This window comes from Macrobrachium rosenbergii, chromosome 8 (genome assembly GCF_040412425.1).
Source record: "Macrobrachium rosenbergii isolate ZJJX-2024 chromosome 8, ASM4041242v1, whole genome shotgun sequence".
Classification (NCBI taxonomy): Eukaryota; Metazoa; Arthropoda; class Malacostraca; order Decapoda; family Palaemonidae; genus Macrobrachium; species Macrobrachium rosenbergii.
In genome coordinates, this window is record NC_089748.1 from 36,657,950 (window position 1) to 36,679,845 (window position 21,896).

The window sequence follows — 21,896 nt, forward strand, 5'->3', positions numbered from 1 at the left end:
GCAGCGATATAGTACATGCCACCACCAGGCCGTGGTTAAAGTTTCATGGGTCGCGGCTCATACAGCATTATACCGAGACCACCGAAAGATAGATCTATTTTCGGTGGCCTTGATTACGCGCTGTAGCGGCTGTACAGAAAACTCGATTGCGCCTGAGAAACTTCGGCGCATTTTTTACTTGTTTATCATCTTGTATGTCTCCTCCGTGAGTGTTTGTGAGTGTGTGTGTGTGTGTGTGTGTTTTTGTGTTTTACGCGTAGTTGATGAGCAGACGTGGGGTGGGGAATGATTGCCAAATGGATGAGAGCAGCGGAATCGGAACTGATTTGAACCGCTCCGAAATGAAACCATTTCCGTTGGAGGTTCTTTTGATACGGCGAAAAGGATAGCTTACAAGGGGGGGCGGGGGGGTTTTGGTGACCTTTTCCTTTGAAGTTCGCCAGAAAAGGTCAGCGCGATTGAGGGTCCGTAGGCACAAATGTTACGGCATGAGAGAGAGAGAGAGAGAGAGAGAGAAGGGAAGTTGAGCGTGTGTAAATGCAATACAATTTTACTTCATATTTTTTTATGATTTCTTACATTAATTTAATGCAATATTGATGCTGTATTATTAGGGAGTTTTTAATATTATTATTATTATTATTTTATTATTATTATTATTATTATTATTATTATTATTATTATTATTATTGCTAAGAAACTCACAATCTCTTGAAAATCTGTTATGTAATCAAAATCCCCAAATTATTATTATTATTATTATTATTATTATTATTATTATTATTATTATTATTATTATTATTATTATTATTAAGGAATTCACAATCTTGTGAAAAACTGTTATGTAATAAAAATCCACAATTACTGTATATATTAAATTGAATTAATATGTAAAAGACACAACTGACTATATAATTGTCGATTTTGATTACTTAACAATTATTATTATTATTATTTATTATTATTGGTGAAGAAATCACAATGGTATATGTAAAATATATATATATATATATAAATATATATATATTATATATATATATATATATATAATATATATAAATATATATATATATTTACACCTACACCAATGTGGATTTCTTCACCATTTAATTGATTCATGCTATTTTATTATTATTATTATTATTATTATTATTATTATTATTATTATTATTATTATTATTATTATTATTATTCCTAAGAAAACTCGTATCGTTTCTTATATTTCCATATAACAATTATTATTCAGTTCCATCAGACTTAGAGTCGTTTGTAATCCCATTACGCGGTAACCAGATTGCTCAAGCTATCACGCGATCATCCACGCAATTTCGGGGAGGAAGGAAAACTTATTGTGAATCGGGATCTCTGGAAGATGGGACTTCTTTTCAACTCTCGTCAACGTGAGAGGTCTGCTGTCTGTCGCTGTCGCTCGGACGCGCAGCAGCAACATGTTTCTGTTACTCGTTGTCTGTTACAAATTGCCCCTAATTGTCGCAAATGCCTTTTCAGTGGTTCGGTAATCTCTCTCTCTCTCTCTCTCTCTCTCTCTCTCTCTCTCTCTCTCTCTCTCTCTCTCTCTCTCTCTGGATTTAATTCACCTGTGACGAGATTGACTGTTCGGTGAAGATTATGAGGAGGTTCGTATAGATATATATATATATATATATATATATATATATATATATATATATATATATATATATATATATATATATATATATGAATGTCTTTTCCTGTAAGACTACAGTGTAATATGAATATAAGAAGGCCCAAAAAAAACACTTTTTAAACGTTGAAACCATATATTTCGGGCACTTGCTTCTGCGCCCCTGTTCACTGGTAGAATATGGGCAGAGAAATGTTACAAGGGTATATATATACAAAATATAAATGTGTGGCCTTAAGGCTCCGATGGTATGACGGCGACCGTTTCCTAAGAAGGAGGAGAGAGACCAATACCCTAGTGGTTTTTGGCCTCATTAGCTCCCGTTTGGCGATGGATCTGGCGGTCGCGTTTGTTGGGTCATCTTCTTCAGGAGGGGTCTGAGGATTAAGGCGTCGATGTCGTCCGATTTCCAATGTCCTCCTGACAGGTTCATATTGTTGGTTTGATTGATGATAGCAGATTCCAGCATCTTTCTTTTGTACGGACAGCTACTTTTGAAAACCAACTCCGCCCCACTCCAGTTTATGACATGTCCTGTATTTCTGATATATAGGAAAATCCCCGAACTCTCCGAAGCGCAACGTACTGATCTTTTGTGCTCTGTTATTCTTTGCGAGAGCGATCTACCTGTCTCGCCTACGTAAATGTCATTACAATTGCTACACGGTATCTTGTAAACTCCGGCTTCTTCCCCATTGTTATTTGAGTATACGTGAATGAGCGAACTCCTGATGGATTTGGGATAATGGAAAATGAAGGGATTGTTAGACCATATTTTTTTTTATTGATATATATATATATATATATATATATATATATATATATATATATATATATATATATATATATATATATATATATATATATATATATATATAACTGCGACAGTAGCACTGAATGTCATAACTGATTATTTCAGCGTGGGAAATACCTGTCTACACTTTTAAAGGATTTTTTTTCTTTACTTTAATCACACCTGAAATGCATCTTCTTCATACCAGCACCTGTCGGTCCCTATTTACCTTCTCGCGGATATATAATAATAAAGTCCTTTCCTTTCCGTGAGCCATCTCTCTCTCTCTCTCTCTCTCTCTCTCTCTCTCTCTCTCTCTCTCTCTCTCTCTCTCTCTCTCTCTCTCTCTCCCTTGCACTTCCCCTCTGATGTATATCACCCGTATTTCTCTTTTCTGACTTTCGTTTACTCTCTCTCTCTCTCTCTCTCTCTCTCTCTCTCTCTCTCTCTCTCTCTCTCTCTCTCTCTCTCTTTGTTCCCCTCACCCATGTTGCCAGCGGTCATCATTCCTTGCTGGTGCGACCGCTCTTATGGGCTGCTGTTGGCCCATCTATATACAGATTCTATGGAAACTCGGAATATCCCCCACCCCCTCCCCTCACCCCTTCTCCCTCCCTCCTCCTCCTCCTCCTCTCCCCTTACCTCACCCCTTAACACATGTTGTTAGTTGCAGATTCGGGGGTCCTGGAAACCCCATGTGTGTCGTAGCTTCTTTCTGTTTTCGTCTGGGGGGAAAAAAGGTTCCCTTTGATGACGCTGTTAAATGAAGAATTTGAGGTGATTGTGTCGATAATTAGCGATTGTATATATATATACACACACCTGTATGTACTGTACGTCCCCTTGTTTTTACCGAGCCGTTGGATCTCGTAAAACGTGTTTTCATTTTGCTTGCAAACGTTTTTCTTGCTGCTTCAGATTATGCAGGCAATTTGATTAATGTTCGTTTTGCATTCTCAGCCAAACGTGTTTTATAAAATATGTCATGCATACTCACACACACAAGCACGCGCGCTCACACCAGGAGAGAGAGAGAGAGAGAGAGAGAGAGAGAGAGAGAGAGAGAGAGAGAGAGAGAGGGGTCCTATCGACTGGCCGTACGCTACGTAATGTTGCAGCTGTGGACAGCGAGCCTGCCTATGTATGGTGCGGCTATGGCGAGTTTCTATGGGTTGAACGGTAGAGAGAGAGAGAGAGAGAGAGAGAGAGAGAGAGAGAGAGAGAGAGAGCCCGGGCTGGCTAGGAACCACGGCCTATGGGGCGCTGTTGAATCCCCGCTGTAAACATTCTATGGGACTGGATTGCAGATAGACAGTAAAATAGAAAAATTCTATCTAGCTAGCTATACAGCCTCTCTCTCTCTCTCTCTCTCTCTCTCTCTCTCTCTCTCTCTCTCTCTCTCTCTCTCTCTCTCTCTCTCTCGACTGGTAGAGAGATGTATGGCCTAAGTCCATCCATCCATACAATACTCGTCCGGCCTACTCACTTCAGTTCTTTATAACGGCTCCTCGTTTTCCGTTTTGTGTTTGATTATTTTTTTATTATGTTTGCTGGTGTCCTGCAATTAGCTTACTTATTTGGGTAATTTGACCTACTTTATTAGTGCCATTTTGGTCGCAGTTCTATGCTTCTCTTTCCCTCTGGATGGAAACTTCCTGTGCAGTCAGGTACGCGTTGTCCTCCTCAAAGCCTTTTTGCTCTTTTCGTTTGTAGCTTGTTCTTGCCTAGGTTGCTTTTTCTTATGAAGATCTTATCGAAGCAAATTATAGTTAGCCTAGTGTTCGTGTAGTTTACTTAAATTTATGCTTGATTGACAGGTGATGGGTTGTATTTTGAGATTCGTGTGAATTTCTCTCGCGTTTCCGATCTCTCCGCGTGAGATCAGGTACTCGGAAAAACCTTCCTTCGCTGCTATCGTTTGAATAGTTTCTTTATATTTAAGGAATTCTCTCCACTTATGTTTATTTATTTTTTTTTTTTTTTATAGGGATTCTCTCGTATTTTCAATCTCCACGTGAGATCACTCGTCCAGAAACCTTCCTTAGCTACTTATGTTTATTTTTGTATTTTTTATTTTTTGTAAAGAACCTCGCATATTTCAAATTTTTATCTTTTTTTAAGAAATTCTTTCGTATTTCCAAAATCTCTCAACTTGAGACCAGGTGCCTAGAAACCTTCCTGTGTTACTTGTTTATTTTTTTATTATTTTTTTTTATGGAATCTCTCGTATTTCCATTTTTTTCTTTTTATTTCAGATCTTTTTTTTTTTCTTTTGCAAGTGAATTCTGTCATAAACCTTCCTATGTTACTTATGTTTATTTTAACTTTTTTTTTTAATTTCTTTTTTAAGGAATTCTTTCGTATTTCCAAAATCTGTCCAGGTGAGACCAGGTGTCCAGAAACCTTCGTATGTTACTTATGGCATTCATTTATTAATTTTTTTTTTTTTGAAAAATTATTTTTTTTAGAATCTCTCAGGTGCAGGTTTCCAATCCTGTTCATTGTTTTTTTTTGGAATTCTGATCGTATTTTCAATCCTTTTCTTCTTTTTTTAAGGACTTCTTTCGTATTTCAAAAACCTCCCCACGTGAGACCAGATGTCCAGAAACCTCCCTCCTCCTTCTATTCACAGAGGAAAGCATTTATCGGCGCTCGCGTCCAGCTGGACATTAAATGAGTGTTCGATCTCGGTGTTCAGTAATAATTATTATTCGCTGTCTCTCGCTGAAGAGGCTGGTTTAACGAGTCTCTCCAGCTGGTGTAATCGCTTGATTAGTGCGTTGCACTTGATTGATTGATTGGTTTCGCTTGATTAATTGTTGGTATTGTTGTTGTTGTTGTTGTTGCAAATAACTGATGAAATTTCAGCACTGGTTGTGTGTAAGGAGTAGCAGACGCGGTTCGTTTATTATTATTATTATTATTATTATTATTATTATTATTATTATTATTATTATTATTATAACAGAAGCAACAATTATTGAAGTGTCAGTTTCATCTTTAGTTTATTATTATTATTATTATTATTATTAGAGAATTTTTATTATTATTATTATTATTATTATTATTATTATTATTATTATTATTATTATTATTATTAAACAGAAGCAGCAATTAATAAGGTACCATTTTTCCCTTTGGTTTACGTAGAGAATTTACTGCTATTACGATTATCTATTATTATTATTTATTATTATATTAATACTATTATTATTATTATTATTATTATTATAAAGCGACAGTTAATAACATACCATTTTCCCTTTGGTGTTTTGCGTAAAATACCTACTTTTTTTTTAAAACTTTGTGCCAATCATTATCCGTTCCTCTGAACATTCTGGAAAGTATCAGAGCGAGCGCTAAGCAGTCTTAAAGTATCCCCTTGTCGAGTTGACCACCTCTCTCTCTCTCTCTCTCTCTCTCTCTCTCTCTCTCTCTCTCTCTCTCTCTCTCTCTATTGTAGAGAGAGAGAGAGAGCCGTTCTTAACGACCTCTTCTTCTTCTCAGTAACACCCAACCTGGTCACAAACTCCAAGCATCGTGTGTCCTGTGTATGTGTGTGTGTGTGTATGTGTGGCTCCCTTAATCCATAGGGGCGTGCAGGAAAGAGGTTTTAACTGTCCGAGGAGGAGGGGAGGAGGAGGAAGGGGGAGGAGGAAGCATTAAGGGCGTGGAGAACACAGTATGTCACCCCTTTTCAGCCTTGCCCTCAACCACCCTTTTTCGCTTCCAATCTTATTCCCTCCAGGAGTCCTCCTCCTCCTCCTCCTCCACCTCCTCCTCCTCCTCCTCCCCTCCCCACCCTCCACCCCAACACTTTTAACCCTCCTATATAGATGTTCTGTAACCCTTTTCTCTCTCTGATCCTCGGGTAACGGAGGCTCAGCTGTTAGGGGTTTGGGACACAGTGGGGTTGAAGGGATCGCACATTGAAGGGACTGGGCTATTTTCAGGGGTTGGAGGGGGTGGGGGTGGGGGGTTGGGAAGTGGAACCCCTCGCCCTTGGCCCAGGAGGGAAAATGGGGGGTTGAGATTAAAGCAGATGAGATAGACAGATTAAAATGATCAATAAAATTGAAAGAATTTTGAATTTGTGAGAATCCTTAAGTAATGAGAGACTTTGTTTTCGGACATCTATGAGACAGGTAAGCGGTGTCAGTAACCTAGTAGGTGTTGTGACGCCAGTTTTAGCCGTCGTAAATCAATCAGTCAATCAGTCACGCCTCGGAGAATAAACCTAAGAGATTAAGGGGCTATTTTTTCAAGCTCCTGAGAGCACGAACTCTTTAAGATGCACGAGGAGGAGGAGGAGGAGGAGGAGGAGGAGGAGGAGGAGGAGGATGACAGCAGCAGTGTCGAAAGGTTAATTGCGATGCAATAACGGGACCCCTTAATTACAGGTGAAATTAAGTTATTAGCAGCGAAACCGTGCGTTACGTGCCACTGAAATGTGGCGAGGCGTGTTTACATCGGGGTTTGTGGGGCGGGGGCCGGAGTTGGTTGGGGGGCGGAGCCGGGCTTCTGCGATGAAGGAGGCGGGAGATAACCCCATGTGACGGAGCAGGACCTTGCGAGACTGTGCCGGACGTACGATAAAGCATCGTGCAATAAAATATGCTTTCTCAGAGTGATAAGACTCTGCCGGACACACGATAAAGCATCGTTATAGGTGCCAACAACACAGGCCAACACCGGGCCGTGGCTGAAGGTTTCATGGGCCGCGGCTGAGAGTTTCATACAGCATTTTACGCTGTACAGAAAACTCGGCGATTTTTTACGTGTTTACCTTTTTTTTTCCTTCTTTCTGTCTTCTCCCATAGGTTCTCTCTCTCTCTCTCTCTCTCTCTCTCTCTCTCTCTCTCTCTCTCTCTCTCTCTCTCATGATTTCCATCGAGTGTGCGTGAAAATATCTCTCTCTCTCATGATTTCCATCAAGTGTCCTAAAATACCAGGTATTATCCTCTCTCTCTCTCTCTCTCTCTCTCTCTCTCTCTCTCTCTCTCTCTCTCTCTCTCTCTCTCTCTCCCCTCGGGTGCTCGCCAATGAAAAACGGAATTAAGAAAGAGGAAAAAGTTGTGTACGAGTGATAAACCATCAACTCCCCGTTCCTCTTTTATGGCATTTATGTCACGTGACCACCAGCGGCAGCAGCAGCAGCAGCGCTTAGGATAGGATACCCCTTCCTTTACCCCGTTGTGTGTCCCCCTCCCCCACCGCCCCCCCCCCGCCCCCCTGACCTCCTTCAGTTTATCTCATGGCAATTTGTCCCGGGACATGATATCGTTGGTGGTGACCATAAAACACTTTATCACGTGTTTTTTTCTCACACTCGTGAGCTTTCTTCCCCCTTTCCCCTTCTCTCTCTCTCTCTCTCACTCGTTATAAATTCTAGAGACCTTTATCTTCCCCCTTTCTCCCAAATTTCTCTTATCTACAACTCTCTCTCTCTCTCTCTCTCTCTCTCTCTCTCTCTCTCTCTCTCTCTCTCTCTCTCTAAGGTTATAAATTCTAGAGACCTTTAGCAGACCATTATCGGCAGACCCTCTATAACTCTCTCTCTCTCTCTCTCTCTCTCTCTCTCTCTTTCTCTCAGCAGACTCTCTCTCTCTCTCTCTCTCTCTCTCTCTCTAAGTTTACAAATTCTAGAGAACTGTATCATTATCGGCAGCAGACTCTCTCTCTCTCTCTCTCTCTCTCTCTCTCTCTCTCTCTCTCTCTCTCTCTCTCTCTCTCTCTCTCTAAGTTTACAATTTCTAGAGACCTTTATCATTATCGGCAGACCCTTATAACTCTCTCTCTCTCTCTCTCTCTCTCTCTCTCTCTCTCTCTCTCTCTCTCTCTCTCTCTCTCTAAGTTTACAATTTCTAGAGACCTTTATCGTTATCGGCAGTTGTTTCTCTCCTCTCTCTCTCTCTCTCTCTCTCTCTCTCTCTCTCTCTCTCTCTCTGGTCGTGATTATCGTCGAGTTGTTTCCCTCCTCTCTCTCTCTCTCTCTCTCTCTCTCTCTCTCTCTCTCTCTCTCTCTGGTCGTGATTATCTCGAGTTGTTTCCCTCTCTCTCTCTCTCTCTCTCTCTCTCTCTCTCTCTCTCTCTCTGGTCGTGGTTATTTTCGAGTGTCCTCTCTCTCGTATTTCTCCCATTTCGTCCTCTTTTGTTTGGATCGAAATGAGTCTCTGGACTGTATGGAAAGGTAGGTGGCTTTTGTGTTGATGTTTAATGGTTTTTTTTTTTTTTTCATTTTATTTTCTCTTCTTTTTTTTTTTCCTTTTTTTTATTTTCTCGCGTCTTTCATTCATCCAGTGAGGTTAAAAATGGACGAAGCTTCTTTATTGAAATGTTTGGCTGAATAATAAGTGTTTTAGTCACGATCCGTTCTTGTCGGAGGTGATGCCCGAACCTCATTGTTTTAGCTTTTAGGTTTTCTGTAAAAGATAACTATTGTGCCGGCTTTGTCTGTCCGTCCGTCCGCACTTTTTCTGTCCGCCCTCATATCTTAAAAACTACTAAGACTAGAGGGCTGCAAATTGGGATGTTGATCATCCATCCTCCAATCATCAAACATACGAAATTGCAGCCCTCTATCCTCAGTAGTTTTTACTTTGTTTAAGGTTGAAGTTAGCCATAACCGTGCATCTGGCAACGATATAGGACATTCCACCACCGGGCCGTGGTTAAAGTTTCGTGGGTCGCGGCTCATATAGCATTATACCGAGACCACCTAAAGATAGATCTGTTTTCGGTGGCTGTACAGAAAACTCAGTTGCGCCGAAGAAACTTCGGCCCATCTTTTACTTGTTTCGTTACTCATCTAATTTTCCTCTCTCGTCATTTACACGCGCTTTTTTCTCTTTTATTCCTCTCTTTTTACACGTATCTAGTTTTACTTTTATATCTAGGCAAGGTAGTATAATTTTACTCTTATTTCTGTCTAGGTCATATTTTACTTTTATTTCTGGGTAGGTCGTATAATTTTACTTTTATTTCTGGCTAGGTCATATAATTTTACTTTTATTTTTGGCTAGGTCATATAATTTTACTTTTATATCTGGCTAGGTCATATCACAACATGTATTTCTGGCTAGGTAATATCGTTTTACTTTTATATCTGGCTAGGTCATATCATTTTACCTTTATTTCTGGCTAGGTCATTTCATTTTACTTTTATTTCTGGCTAGGTCATATAATTTTACTTTTATTTCTGGCTAGGTCATATCATTTTACTTTTATTTCTGGCTAAGTCGTATAATTTTCATTTTATTTCTGGCTAGGTCATATCATTTTACATTTATTTCTGGCTAGGTCATATCATTTTACTTTTATTTCTGGCTAGGTCATATAATTTTACTTTTATTTCTGGCTAGGTCATATAATTTTACTTTTATTTCTGGCTAGGTCATATAATTTTACTTTTATTTCTGTCCAGGTCTTTTACGCTTATCAAGATTTACAGTACTCTGTCCAAATTTGATTGTTATTCTAAATCCTAATGCTAAGATTACCTCTGCTATTGCAAGCTTGAAAGCGTTTTTTCCGCTTGGCTTAAAAAGTAAACGTGACTGCGCAGTTTGTTAGTGTAAAACAGTGAAAGAATTTTAGAATTTGTTCTAGAATTTAAGTATAAAGAATACCAGGGTATCTTGTTCATCCAAGAACAACAGGTAAGTAAAAAATGCGCCGAACTTTCTTCGGCGCAATTGAGTTTTCTGTACCGTATAATCAAGGCCACCGAAAATAGAACCCTTATCCACGGGCCTGTGGTGGCCTGTCCTATATCGTTACCAGACGCACGATTGTGTCGAACTTTAACCTTAAATTAAATAAAAACTACTGAGGTTAGACGGCTGCAATTTGATATGTCCGATGATTGGAGGGTGGGTGATCAACCTACCAATTTGCAGCCCTCTAGCCTCAGTAGTTTTTAAGATATGAGGGCGGACGGACAGACAAAGCCGACACAATAGTTTTCTTTTACAGAAGACTGAAAACGGATGCTGAATCGTCCTTATTGGTGTTTATAACCCTGTAAGCACCAATAATACTAACTTTTTCCCCTCTTTTCATCTCCCTTCCCATTCTTTCACCCTCCCCTTCCCCCTTCCCTTTTTCCCCCCTCCCCCTTTAACCAATTACATCTCTAATCGCTTAGACGGAAGGGTCTTGCCATTTGTTGCGTTGAGTGGGCTTAACTCCACAATATTACCTTGCCACTTCACCCCCACCCCACTTTTCCCCATCCTAATTCCTGTGCTCTCTCTTAATCCCCTCCCCTCTCTCTCTCTCTATCCTACTATGACTCACCCCCCCCCCGGTCCTCCACCCCCTGGATGCTTCTGCCCCCTCATTTCTAGCAGGGGTGGGGATGATGCTTTCGCAGGTTCGTCCCTTTCCGATGGGCCGGGATGGGATGGTGATGCTGCTGGTGATGGGAGGGAGGAAAGAAGATGGAAGAGGGATGTCAGATGAAGTCGAATCCCCTGGGAGGGTCGAGGAAGAAGAAGAAGAAGAAGGAAAGGAGGGAGATAGAAGGAGAGAAGGAGAGAAGGTGGAAGAGGGATGTCAGATGAAGTCGAATCCCCTGGGAGGGTCGAGGAAGAAGAAGAAGAAGGAAAGGAGGGAGAAGAGGGAAGAAGAGAGAAGGTGGAAGAGGGATGAGATGAAGAAGAAAGAAGATGAAGAAGAAGAAGAAGAAGAAGGAAAGGAGGGAGAGATAGAAGGAGAGAAGGTGGAAGAAGGATGATGCCAGATGAAGAAGAATCCCCTGGGAGGGTCCAGGAGGAAGAAGAAGAGGAAGAAGAAGAAGAAGAAGAAAATGAAAAGCGGTTGATTACCTAAGACGGTTCCTGGTGACCTACACACCCAGCCAGCCGCCCTTAGAATGGACACACTTCTTTTTGGGCGTAATAGTTTTTGGGGGGTGGGGGGGTCAGTACTTAGCCAAGTGATGGGGCATGTAATAAGGAGGGAGGGGGGGGAGGGGGGTGTTTCAAAAGAGGGAACTGGAGGGAACTGGATGATGATGATGATGGTGAATTTTCTTTCTGCTTTCCTATAGACTCCTCCCTCTGTATCGATGGTCATCTCGTATTATGGACGTATGAATGAGCACTTACATTCGGATTACGTACGTATAAATGTGTGTGTGTGTGTGTGTGGGGATGCTTGAGGAAATCTCTCTCTCTCTCTCTCTCTCTCTCTCTCTCTCTCTCTATATATATATATATATATATATATATATATATATATATATATATATATATATATATATATATATATATATATATATATATATATATATATTAATGTTTTTACTGTAATACATTATACTATCTCTCTCTCTCTCTCTCTCTCTCTCTCTCTCTCTCTCTCTCTCTCTCTCTATATATATATATATATATATATATATATATATATATATATATATATATATATTAATGTGTGTTACTGTAATACTTTTACACAGTATTCTATGAAGATAAAAAGCCCCACATGTATATATGTATATGTATGCGTGTGAGTGCGTGAATGTATCGTAGCGGGATTTTTAACTATTTTTTATTAGTTTCCTATTTTTGTTTAGCATGTTCCATATCGGTAGAAAATTCTCATAAGCAACTGAATCTTTACTTTCCGTTTTAAAACAAGAAGCGAGTGACAAACGTCAGTATATCATCATCGCCCCCTCTTTGATCGGGGCAAAAACCCCTAATTTCTGGGTGCCAGGCAGGACAAGCAATTACTTCAAGGGAGAGGTGGCGGAGGGTGGGAACAGCGCGCGTTGTCGGACAGAAGGGAGGGCATTGTGCACGCGCGCGCGCTCGAGAGAGAGAGAGAGAGAGAGAGAGAGAGAGAGAGAGAGAGAGAGAGAGAGAGCGGTCCTGTTGGTTGGGGGTGAGGGGGAGGATTTTGGGGAGAGCTGTGTTTTGCATATGTGCTAAAGCATGTTTCGCGTGTGTTTTGGAAATTTGTCTTTTTCGTAATTGAGGTAGAATGTTGCAGACTTTTTATATATACTGTATATATATATTTTTTGTCTTGTTATTAAGTCTTCTTGCAGTTTTAGTTTTCTGTAAAAGAAAACTATTGTGCCGGCTTTGTCTGTCCGTCCACACTGTTTTCTGTCCACCCTCAGATCTTGATAACTACTGAGGTTAGAGGGCTGCAAATTGGTATGTTGATCATCCGCCCTCCAGTCATCAAACGTACCAAATTGCAGCCCTCTAGCCTCAGTAGTTTTAATTTTATTTAAGGTTAAATTTAGCCATAATCGTGATTCTGGCAACGATATAGGATAGGCCACCACCGAGCCGTGGTTTTAAAGTTTCTAGGGCCGTGGCTCATACAGTATTATACCGAGACCACCGAAAGATAGATAAATTTTCGGTGGCCTTGATTATACGCTGTAGCGGCTGTGCAGAAAAGTCGATTGCGCCGAAGAAACTTCGGCGCATTTTTTGCTTGTTTAATTCCCGTCCATTCTCCGAATTGTTCAGTGTTCAATACAGTTTCGCTAAGTCATTATAACCAAAATTTTCGTTATTTTATATATTTTATATTATTTTAGCATTAAAAAGCGCCAACAAAAGTAGAAGTTAAAGGTGAATAAGCTACTGTGGTTCCACCGATACACATTGCCGAAATATATTGGCTTATTAAAATTTCTCTGTTCCTTCTATGGAAATTTTCAAGAGAAGTATTAGACTGCTTGATCACGGAAAGCAGAAATACACACGAACGTATGTATGTATGTACAGTATGTATGTATGTATGTATGCATGTATATATATATATATATATATATATATATATATATATATATATATATATATATATTGTTTATATGTTTATTATATAATATATATATATATACTGTATATATTATATATATATATATATATTTATATATATATATATGTGTATATATATATATATATATGTATGTATGTATGTATATTGTATATAAGAAGTTGTGACTGATAGCCCTAAATGCATTGCTGAATATTTATCAGCATAGAAAAGTGGCTACGTTCCCTCTGTAATTCTGTGTTGTGAAGAAACTGGACGTTGAAAATATTAACCTTATATTTGTGAAATTCTAGACTGAAAATTTTAAATTAAGGGATGCGGCTAGCCTGAAATGGCCTTGATAAATTAGCCTAAATATTTTGGACGTATTAGTCAATTTTCTCTCTCTCTCTCTCTCTCTCTCTCTCTCTCTCTCTCTCTCTCTCTCTCTCTCTCTCTCTCTCTCTCTCTCACATGACATTTTGAATTTTCTTTAAAATGAACATTGATGATATAGGCCATGTGAAGAATTTTTGTGAATGTTATTGACGTAAACAGAGAGAGAGAGAGAGAGAGAGAGAGAGAGAGAGAGAGAGAGAGAGAGAGAGAGAGAGAGAGGGCTTTCCCCCTCTCCCCACCACCCTTATCAAGAGAAGGGATCCTGGAATTCAGTGCTTGTTCTGCTTTTAGAGAGAGAGAGAGAGAGAGAGAGAGAGAGAGAGAGAGAGAGAGCTTGTCCTTCCTTCCAGAAAGAGAGAGAGAGAGAGAGAGAAGTTAAAAAGTGTTTCTGTCCATGGACAGCCTTGTGAAATTAAGAATGAGAGAGAGAGAGAGAGAGAGAGAGAGAGAGAGAGAGAGAGAGAGAGAGAGAGAGAGAGAGAGAGAGAGAAATTATATTAATTCGAATTTTTGTTCTTCCAGTTATATTTCAAAATCAACCTCCATTTCGAGTCGATAAATTGTGAATCCAAGTGAATATTATTTTTCAAAAGCCGAATGTTTAGACACCTTCCAGTCAACCACCGAATAAAAACGAAACAACATAAAAGCTATTAAACATACCCCCAGAAAAATATGGCCCCCAAATGCCCTTCCGCTGCCCTGAAGCCCCGGGAGAGGGTACTAAGAAGAAAAAATAACAGATTTCGCCGCAGAATGTAAAGTAGGAGTGGTGGGGGCAGGACAGACGTATGATGTGTTGATTACATGGGAGACGTTATGTAGGTTATTGCCTGAGGCAGCGGGAGACAGTGGGAGACGAGGGATGTTATTTGGTGTGAGGAAGGTCACGAGAGAGAGAGAGAGAGAGAGAGAGAGAGAGAGAGAGAGAGAGAGAGAGAGAGAGAGAGAGAGAGAAATATATGATGGCCGTTTAGGGATACTGAAATAGGACGGAACGGTTTTAGACAATGTCTCTTGCCTCTCAATCAAAGATTATGTGATGGAGAGAGAGAGAGAGAGAGAGAGAGAGAGAGAGAGAGAGAGAGAGAGAGGAGGGTAAAGTATATGATGGCCGTTTAGGAACACTGAAATAGGACGGAGCGGTTTTAGGCAAAGCTTCTCACTTCTCAGGCAAAGATTATGTGATGAAGAAAGAGAGAGAGAGAGAGAGAGAGATTATATGATAAGGAAATATATTTTGAGAAAATAGTTGCTATGAACAGCGAATATACAGTACATTACTAACCTAATACTATTCTCCTTGCATTTTAATAATTTATTTACTTTTTTTATCTATATGCTTATTAGTTTGTGAATTTCTTTTTCTTTTTAATAAGTAATTTCTTCCTTCTAAGTTTCTCATTACCTTCTGTTACTTCTTTCTAATGAACACCTTGATTTTCTTTAGAAGCTTGAATTTCCAGTCAGTGGCCACTGAATAATAATAATAATAATAATAATAATAATAATAATAATAATAATAATAATAATAATAATAATTCTTTTTATATTATTATTGCCATTCCTCTGTGTTTAAGTGTTATGGTTTTTGCAAGCCATGTTAGCTACGCCCATAGAATTGTATATCACTGCCAACGATGTTAAATATCACTGTCAATGATGTTGAATATGACTGCCAATGATGTTGAATATTACTGCTGGTGATGTTGAATATCACTGCTGGTGATGTTGAATATCACTGCTGGTGATGTTGAATATCACTGCCAGTGATGATGAATATCACTGCTGGTGATGTTGAATATCACTGCTGGTGATGTTGAATATCACTGCTGGTGATGTTGAATATCACTGCCGGTGATGTTGAATATCACTGCCAACGGTGTTGAATATCACTGCCATTGATGTTGAATATCACTGCCAGCGATGTTGAATATCACTGCCGGCGATGTTGAATATCACTGCCAGTGATGTTGAATATCACTGCCAGTGACGTTGAATTATCACAGAAACGATTATTATTAATTATTCATTATTAGCGATGTTGAATTATTATTATTGCCATTGTGATGATAAAAAATCATTCCCAGCGAAAGTTGAATATCAGAAGTAGCCACCGATCAGTTTGATTAAACAGGGCTGCCAATGATCGAAGACTTGATGTCTTTATCATTAGAATCTGAAGAATCTCTCTCTCATTTTCTCTGTCTCCTCTCTGAGAAACATTCATTAACAATTGTGTTTCAGTTTGCTGCCACTTTTATGAATCTCTCTGGAAACTATTATTATTATTATTATTATTATTATTATTGCATTTTAACTTGAAATTGTATTTTCAGTTTGATAATTTAAGTCATTCTCTCAGCTCTCTCTCTCTCTCTCCCCTTGTATTTCAGTTTGAAATTTCAGTTATGAAGTCGAAGACTCTCTCTCTCTCTCTCTCTCTCTCTCTCATTTTCTCTCTCTCCTTGTATTTCAGTTTGAAATTTTTTCTCTCTCTCTCTCTCTCTCTCTCTCTCTCTCTCTCTCTCTCTCTCACAGCTATCAGGCGAGGCGCATCGCTATTCTTCCCACCCCCCTATTCTTCTGAACCCTTTCGAAACCAAACCATGAGTTTTCATTTTCCAGAATCGCTTTATTATAATTGTCTCGTCCCTTGAAAGTGGAAGGTGCGATCTGCACCAATTAACGTCAAGGGAAGGAGAAGAAGGCTTTTGACGCGAAGAAGAAGAAGAAGAAGAAGAAGAAGAAGAAGAAGAAGAAGAAGAAGAAGAAGAAGAAGAAGAAGAAGAATTGCCAAATAAGAGCGAAGAATATTCTTTTAAGAATTTCCTTCAGAAGCCCCTAAAGCAGCCTTTAGGCAGGAATGATGAGGTGGAATTAATTGAGAGGAGAAAATCGACTGAATTGAGATTCTCTCGGTCTGTGTTTTCCAAAGGAGAAAAAAAAAGAAGGTATTTGAAAAAGAACATTCGGATTGAAAAGAGGAAGAGACATTTAATATATTTGAACCTATGCAGGTCATTCAGCGCTGAAACGGAAATTGACAGTGAAAGGTCTGAAAGGCGTAACAGGAGGAAAACCTCAAAGCATTTGCACCATCAATCAATTATCAGGAGAGTGTTGAGGAAAGCAAGGTCGAAGAGAATATGAAAGGAGGTACAGTAAAAGGACCGAAAGGGGTTGTATAGCAGCTAGGGGCCTAAGGAAGGCACGCTGCAAAGAAATGCCTACAGTGCACCGCGTGTGAGGTGCACTGACAGCACTAAACCTCCCTTCGGGGAAGATATATATTCAGTGCGCATCTTGTAAACATCGCGGTGTGTTCTGCGCTCATAAACACGACTTTTACGGGTCCAATACGGCCGGTGATTTATTATATTTGGGATGTTTTTAGGAGGGTCGGTGTTGTGCTGTTGGGTAGTTTGCCGTCCGTGAAAAGCTGACGGTAGGCGGTAGGCTTCCTCAATGTACGTCGAGCATGGGCGTCCTATTTAGGGAAAAGGGGGCGGGGGGGTGGAATAGCCGTCGGTGGGTGGGATGTTTGATCTTTTTCAAGAAGAGGGAAGAAGGACCGATGTAGGTATGGACCAGAACGAGGATGAGGAGGAAGAGGACGGATTGGGGAGGGGTGGGCCGTGGTGGGTAGGGGGAGAGTGAACGGACCAGCCAGGAGGGGGAGAGGGGAAGGCATGTACTATAGTAAGTTCGACCCCGTCGGCAGCAGCAGCAGCCGTTGACCACGTTTTGTTACTTCGGCGGCCTTTCTTCTGTGTCGTCGCCGCCACCTCCGCTCTGCCGCGCAAGAAGAGATTGGAGTCTTTTGTGTTGCCGCCTTTTCCGAGGGCTGACGCAGACTCCATCTCGCCGTCAGTTGGGTGTACGTGGATAGCTAGAGCTTCCTTCCTACCCCAAACCCTCCCCCCTGCCCCAATGAGGAAAATTGGGAAGGGGGAAAGAAGTCGAGGGGCGATTAGAGGAAATGTTAGGTATGGTGGAGGGAAGGGTTGTTACAACAGGAGAGGACAGTAACTGTTATAATATATAAAATGTCTTCTTGAACGCTCTCCAATCTCTCTCCCTTCCCCATTGGGTAAAATTGGGAAGGGGAAGAAAGGGGGGTCGGTTAGAGGAAATGTTATAGGTATGACAGGGAAAGGTTGTTACAACAGAAGAGGACAGTAATTGTTATAATGTAAATAATGTCTTCTTGAACGCTCTCCAATCTCTCCCCCATTGGGTAAAATTGGGAAGGGGGGAAGAAAGGGGGGGGGTTAGAGTCAGTGTTATAGGTATGACAGACGGAAGGGTTGTTACAACAGGACAGTAACTGTTATAATATATATCTTCTTGAACTCTCTGTTTATGCTTTCGTTGCATGACAAATGCCTTGGCGCTGTGCGCTTGCAGGCCGTGAACAGTATGGCCTCTCCTGAGAATAACATTCGCGCGGTATGAATTTGTAAATCATTTCTTGGGTTTGTTTCGAATTTACTCCTGTTTTGTCACATGTGAATCAGATTGGTGATGATGACATTCAACAAGAATTATTGTGCAGTTTCTTGGATCCAGAGAGAATTTTCTGTTTTTGTTTTTAGATAAAAAAAAAAAAGCTACGACTCATTTCAAAAGGGGAATTTGCTTTATGAATTAAACCTCCGATTTTTCCAGTTCTTGTGAAGCATTTGATGTAAATAGATCTATCTATTTTTTATATTTTATTATTTCTAAAATATATATTTTCATCTACACGACTGTGGATTTCTTCACTATTATTATTATTATTATTATTATTATTATTATTTATTATTATTATTATTATTATTATTATTATTATTAGATGTCAATACATCTGTATATTTTTTATATTTTGTTATTTCTAAAATATATATTTTCATCTACACCACTGTGGATTTCTTCATTAATATTATTATTATTATATTATTATTAATATTATTCATACATTTAATGTCAATAGATCTAGATATTTTTATATTTTATTATTTCTAAAAGATATATATTTTCATCTACACCACTGTGGATTTCTTCACCATTATTATTATTATTATTATTATTATTATTATTATTATTATTGATCGTCGTCCCCCCTGACACGCTGCCCGCCCCCCCTCGCTGGGCAATTAGGTGGAGGAACACCTTTTGGGATAAAGAGAGAGAGAGAGAGAGTAAAAAAAAGTTGGGACGAGGCGACGTAATCGAAGGACTTCCATAACGATCCCTGGACCGCAGGAATATAGAATTACAGTTGCGGATGGGGCGTCAGAGAATCTACCCCCTCCCCCTCTCTCCCTCTCCCCCTCCCTCTCTCCCTCTCCCTCTTCGGCTTTTTCTCTCCCCCCCCCTCCACCACCACCCTTGTCAAGAGAAGGGAACCTGGAATTCAGCGCTTGTTCTGCTTTCAGAGAGAGAGAGAGAGAGAGAGAGCGCGCTCGTTCTGCTTTCAGAATGAGAGAGAGAGGCAGAGAGATAGAGAGCTTGTTCTGCTTCCAGAGAGAGAGAGAGAGAGAGAGAGAGAGAGAGAGAGAGAGAGAGAGAGAGAGAGAGAGAGCTTGTTCCGCTTCCAGAGAGAGAGAGAGAGCTTGTTTTGCTTTCAGAGAGAGAGAGAGAGCTCTTGTTCTACTTCCAAAGAGAGAGAGAGAGAGAGAACCCTTGTTCTGCTTCCAAAGAGTGTGAGAGAGAGAGAGAGAGAGAGCTCGTTTTGCTTCCAGAGAGAGAGAGAGAGAGAGAGAGAGAGAGAGAGAGTGTGTAAAGAAAAAAAGGTCCAGGAACAGAAGGCAGATGACCGTATCGAGCATAAAAGATCGACCTGGTGTCCCAAAGGTGGCGGTGATTTTGGAGAGGGGGCCGAGAGAGAGAGAGAGAGAGAGAGAGAGAGAGAGAGAGAGAGAGAGAGAGAGAGAGAGAAATGGAAGGAAAGAAAGGTTGGGTATAGAGACTCAATTTTTTTTTTTTTCCATTCTAAGGGGCGAGGGATGTGCGTATGTGTCTGTGTGTACCATCTGCCCGACCGACCGCTGGACCGCGCCCCATATAAGTACAGAGAGAGCTTTGACCATTGCTCGCAATGACCGGTATCAGAGGTGCTCTGCTGGTAAAAGTAAATACGACCGGGAGTGTAATGGTAGATGTTTGAATGGCGTGATAGCATTTGTCCCCCCCCCCTCCCCCCGGCCCCCGCCCCCTTTCGGCGTAAGGGCTTTGGATAGGAAGACCCTGCACGGGCAGGGGGGGGGGAGGAGTGGCGTATTCCTTTCTCAAGAGATGCAGTTGAGGCTTTGCCAGAAATAATACAAATGAATAGCCAGTTGGCCCCCGGAGGTATTTTTCCACACGCATCTTCCTCCATTCAAGGGAGGAATTGTAGGGTTGGAGATCGCTTCCCAAGAGCGCTAAAGCCCTCTTTCTCCTCGCTCCTTCTCTCTCTTTTCTCTTTACTCTCACTCTGTTACCCATCAGTCAATTAAAAGATCGTGGGAAAAATCTATGGAAATGGGCGGAAGGTCAAAGGAATGTCCAGGTGACGCAAGGAGGAATTAGCTGCGACAGAAAGAATTCGATTCCATTCAGATCCCGAGATGACCGTAGGAGATACTATGTAAGTGGATTCCGACGTCCATATAGGGCGCATTGAATGTACTATTGCCAGGTGATTGGGGGATGGGAGATTTTTATAAAATTAAACCTGTTATTTAAAATTGAATTATGATTTTCCATTTTAGCGTTTCCCTTTAATATTTCTGTTGCCAGGTGTTTGTCTCGATTTGAGATTTTTGTAAAATAAAAAAAATATTTAAAATTGGATTATGATTTTGTGTATCAGCGATTCGTTCTGTTGCCAGGTGATTGGGGAGTTGAGATTTTTATAAAATGATTTAAAATTGAATTATAATTTTCCATATTAGCGGTTCCCTTTATTTTTGTTGTCAGGCAATTGTCGATTTGAGATTCTTGTAAATTAGAAGACAATCTTCGTGTAAATTAGAAGACAATCTTTAAAATTGAATTATAATTGTCTATAATAGCGATTTTCTTTACTTCTGTTGCCAGGTGTCATTGTCGACTTGAGATTTTTATAAAATGAAATAAAAAATATGTAAAATTGAATTATTACTTTCTATATTAGCGATTCTCGTCATATCTGTTGCCAGGTGTTTGTCGATTGGAGATTTTTTGACAAACGAAATATATTTAGAAACGAGTCAATAATTTTCTCTATTAGCGATTCCCATCATATCTGTCGCCAGGTGTTTTTGATTTGAGATATTTGTAAAGTAAATAATACATATTTAAGAATTATTTATAATTTTCTATATTACTGAGTAATTATTTAGTATTTTTGAGCGTTATTCAGAGAGGCTCGTTGAATGAAATTGCACTTACATGTTCAGATTATTCGCTTCAACTAACACCAATGATTTTGGAGTCTATGCCATTACTCCGGTTGCTTTACATGTGTGTGTGTGCGTGTGCTTGTGTGTACTTCTTTTTTAAATAAGTGCGAATGCTTGCGTGCATATGTGACTGGACCTCTCTCATACATATGTTGTATGTGGTGGGTGGTGTTGGTGAATGAGTGTTTGGGCCGCCCAAATCTCTCGCTGGCGGTTAGGTCACGCCGCCCTCTTGTTATTCTGCGCCTGTCGAGTCATGCCTTCATTGTAATTGTTTGTGCGTTCGTGTGTGCATTTACTTGCACTACACGCTTGCCTGCTTGCTTGCCTGTGAATGCCACCTTTTGGCAATTGCTCCTTCGCCAGTGGTTCTGGGTGTAGGAAGGAAGTGCTTGCATGCGTTTGCCTGTGTGGTGGACGAACAAGTAATTAAAAAGGGGTTTGTGTATTTATTGAGCTTGGGTTTTAAGTTTTTTTTTTGGGGGGAGGGGGGGGTTCCTTGTCGCATAATCATTTACGGGCGAATATCCTTACCTGTCCAGCACCTATGTAGACCCCTCCTGGAAACGCCTCCTGCCTTTTCGTCATCGCGGATCCTATCACTCGCTCCCCTCCTCCCCCTTTCCTCCCTCCTCCATCCCTCCATCCTATTCAGACCCTCATCACAATGCGCCAACCCCCCCACCCCGCCCCACCAGCCTTCGTCTCCAGTTCCTTTTGGTCTCGATGTGATTAGATAAACGCCCGTCGTCGCTCCGGCTGGGTCACTGGGAGCCTTTGCCCCCCCCCCTTTAGTATTGAGAGGGAAAAAGAAGGGGGGGGAAGGAGATGTGGTTTGGGGTGG

At 40.4% G+C, this 21,896-nt stretch overlaps 2 protein-coding genes across 13 annotated transcripts in view; both read left to right on the forward strand.

Moving 5' to 3' along the window:
• LOC136840709 (orphan steroid hormone receptor 2-like) overlaps positions 1-21,896 on the forward strand; it is a 369,221-nt gene that overhangs the window by 199,319 nt on the left and 148,006 nt on the right. The gene's annotated exons all lie outside the window — the stretch shown is intronic.
• On the forward strand, positions 10,864-11,196 carry LOC136841111 (high mobility group nucleosome-binding domain-containing protein 5-like). Its single transcript, XM_067108158.1, has one exon. It carries the CDS (start codon positions 10,864-10,866, stop codon positions 11,194-11,196), a length of 333 nt encoding a protein of 110 aa, XP_066964259.1.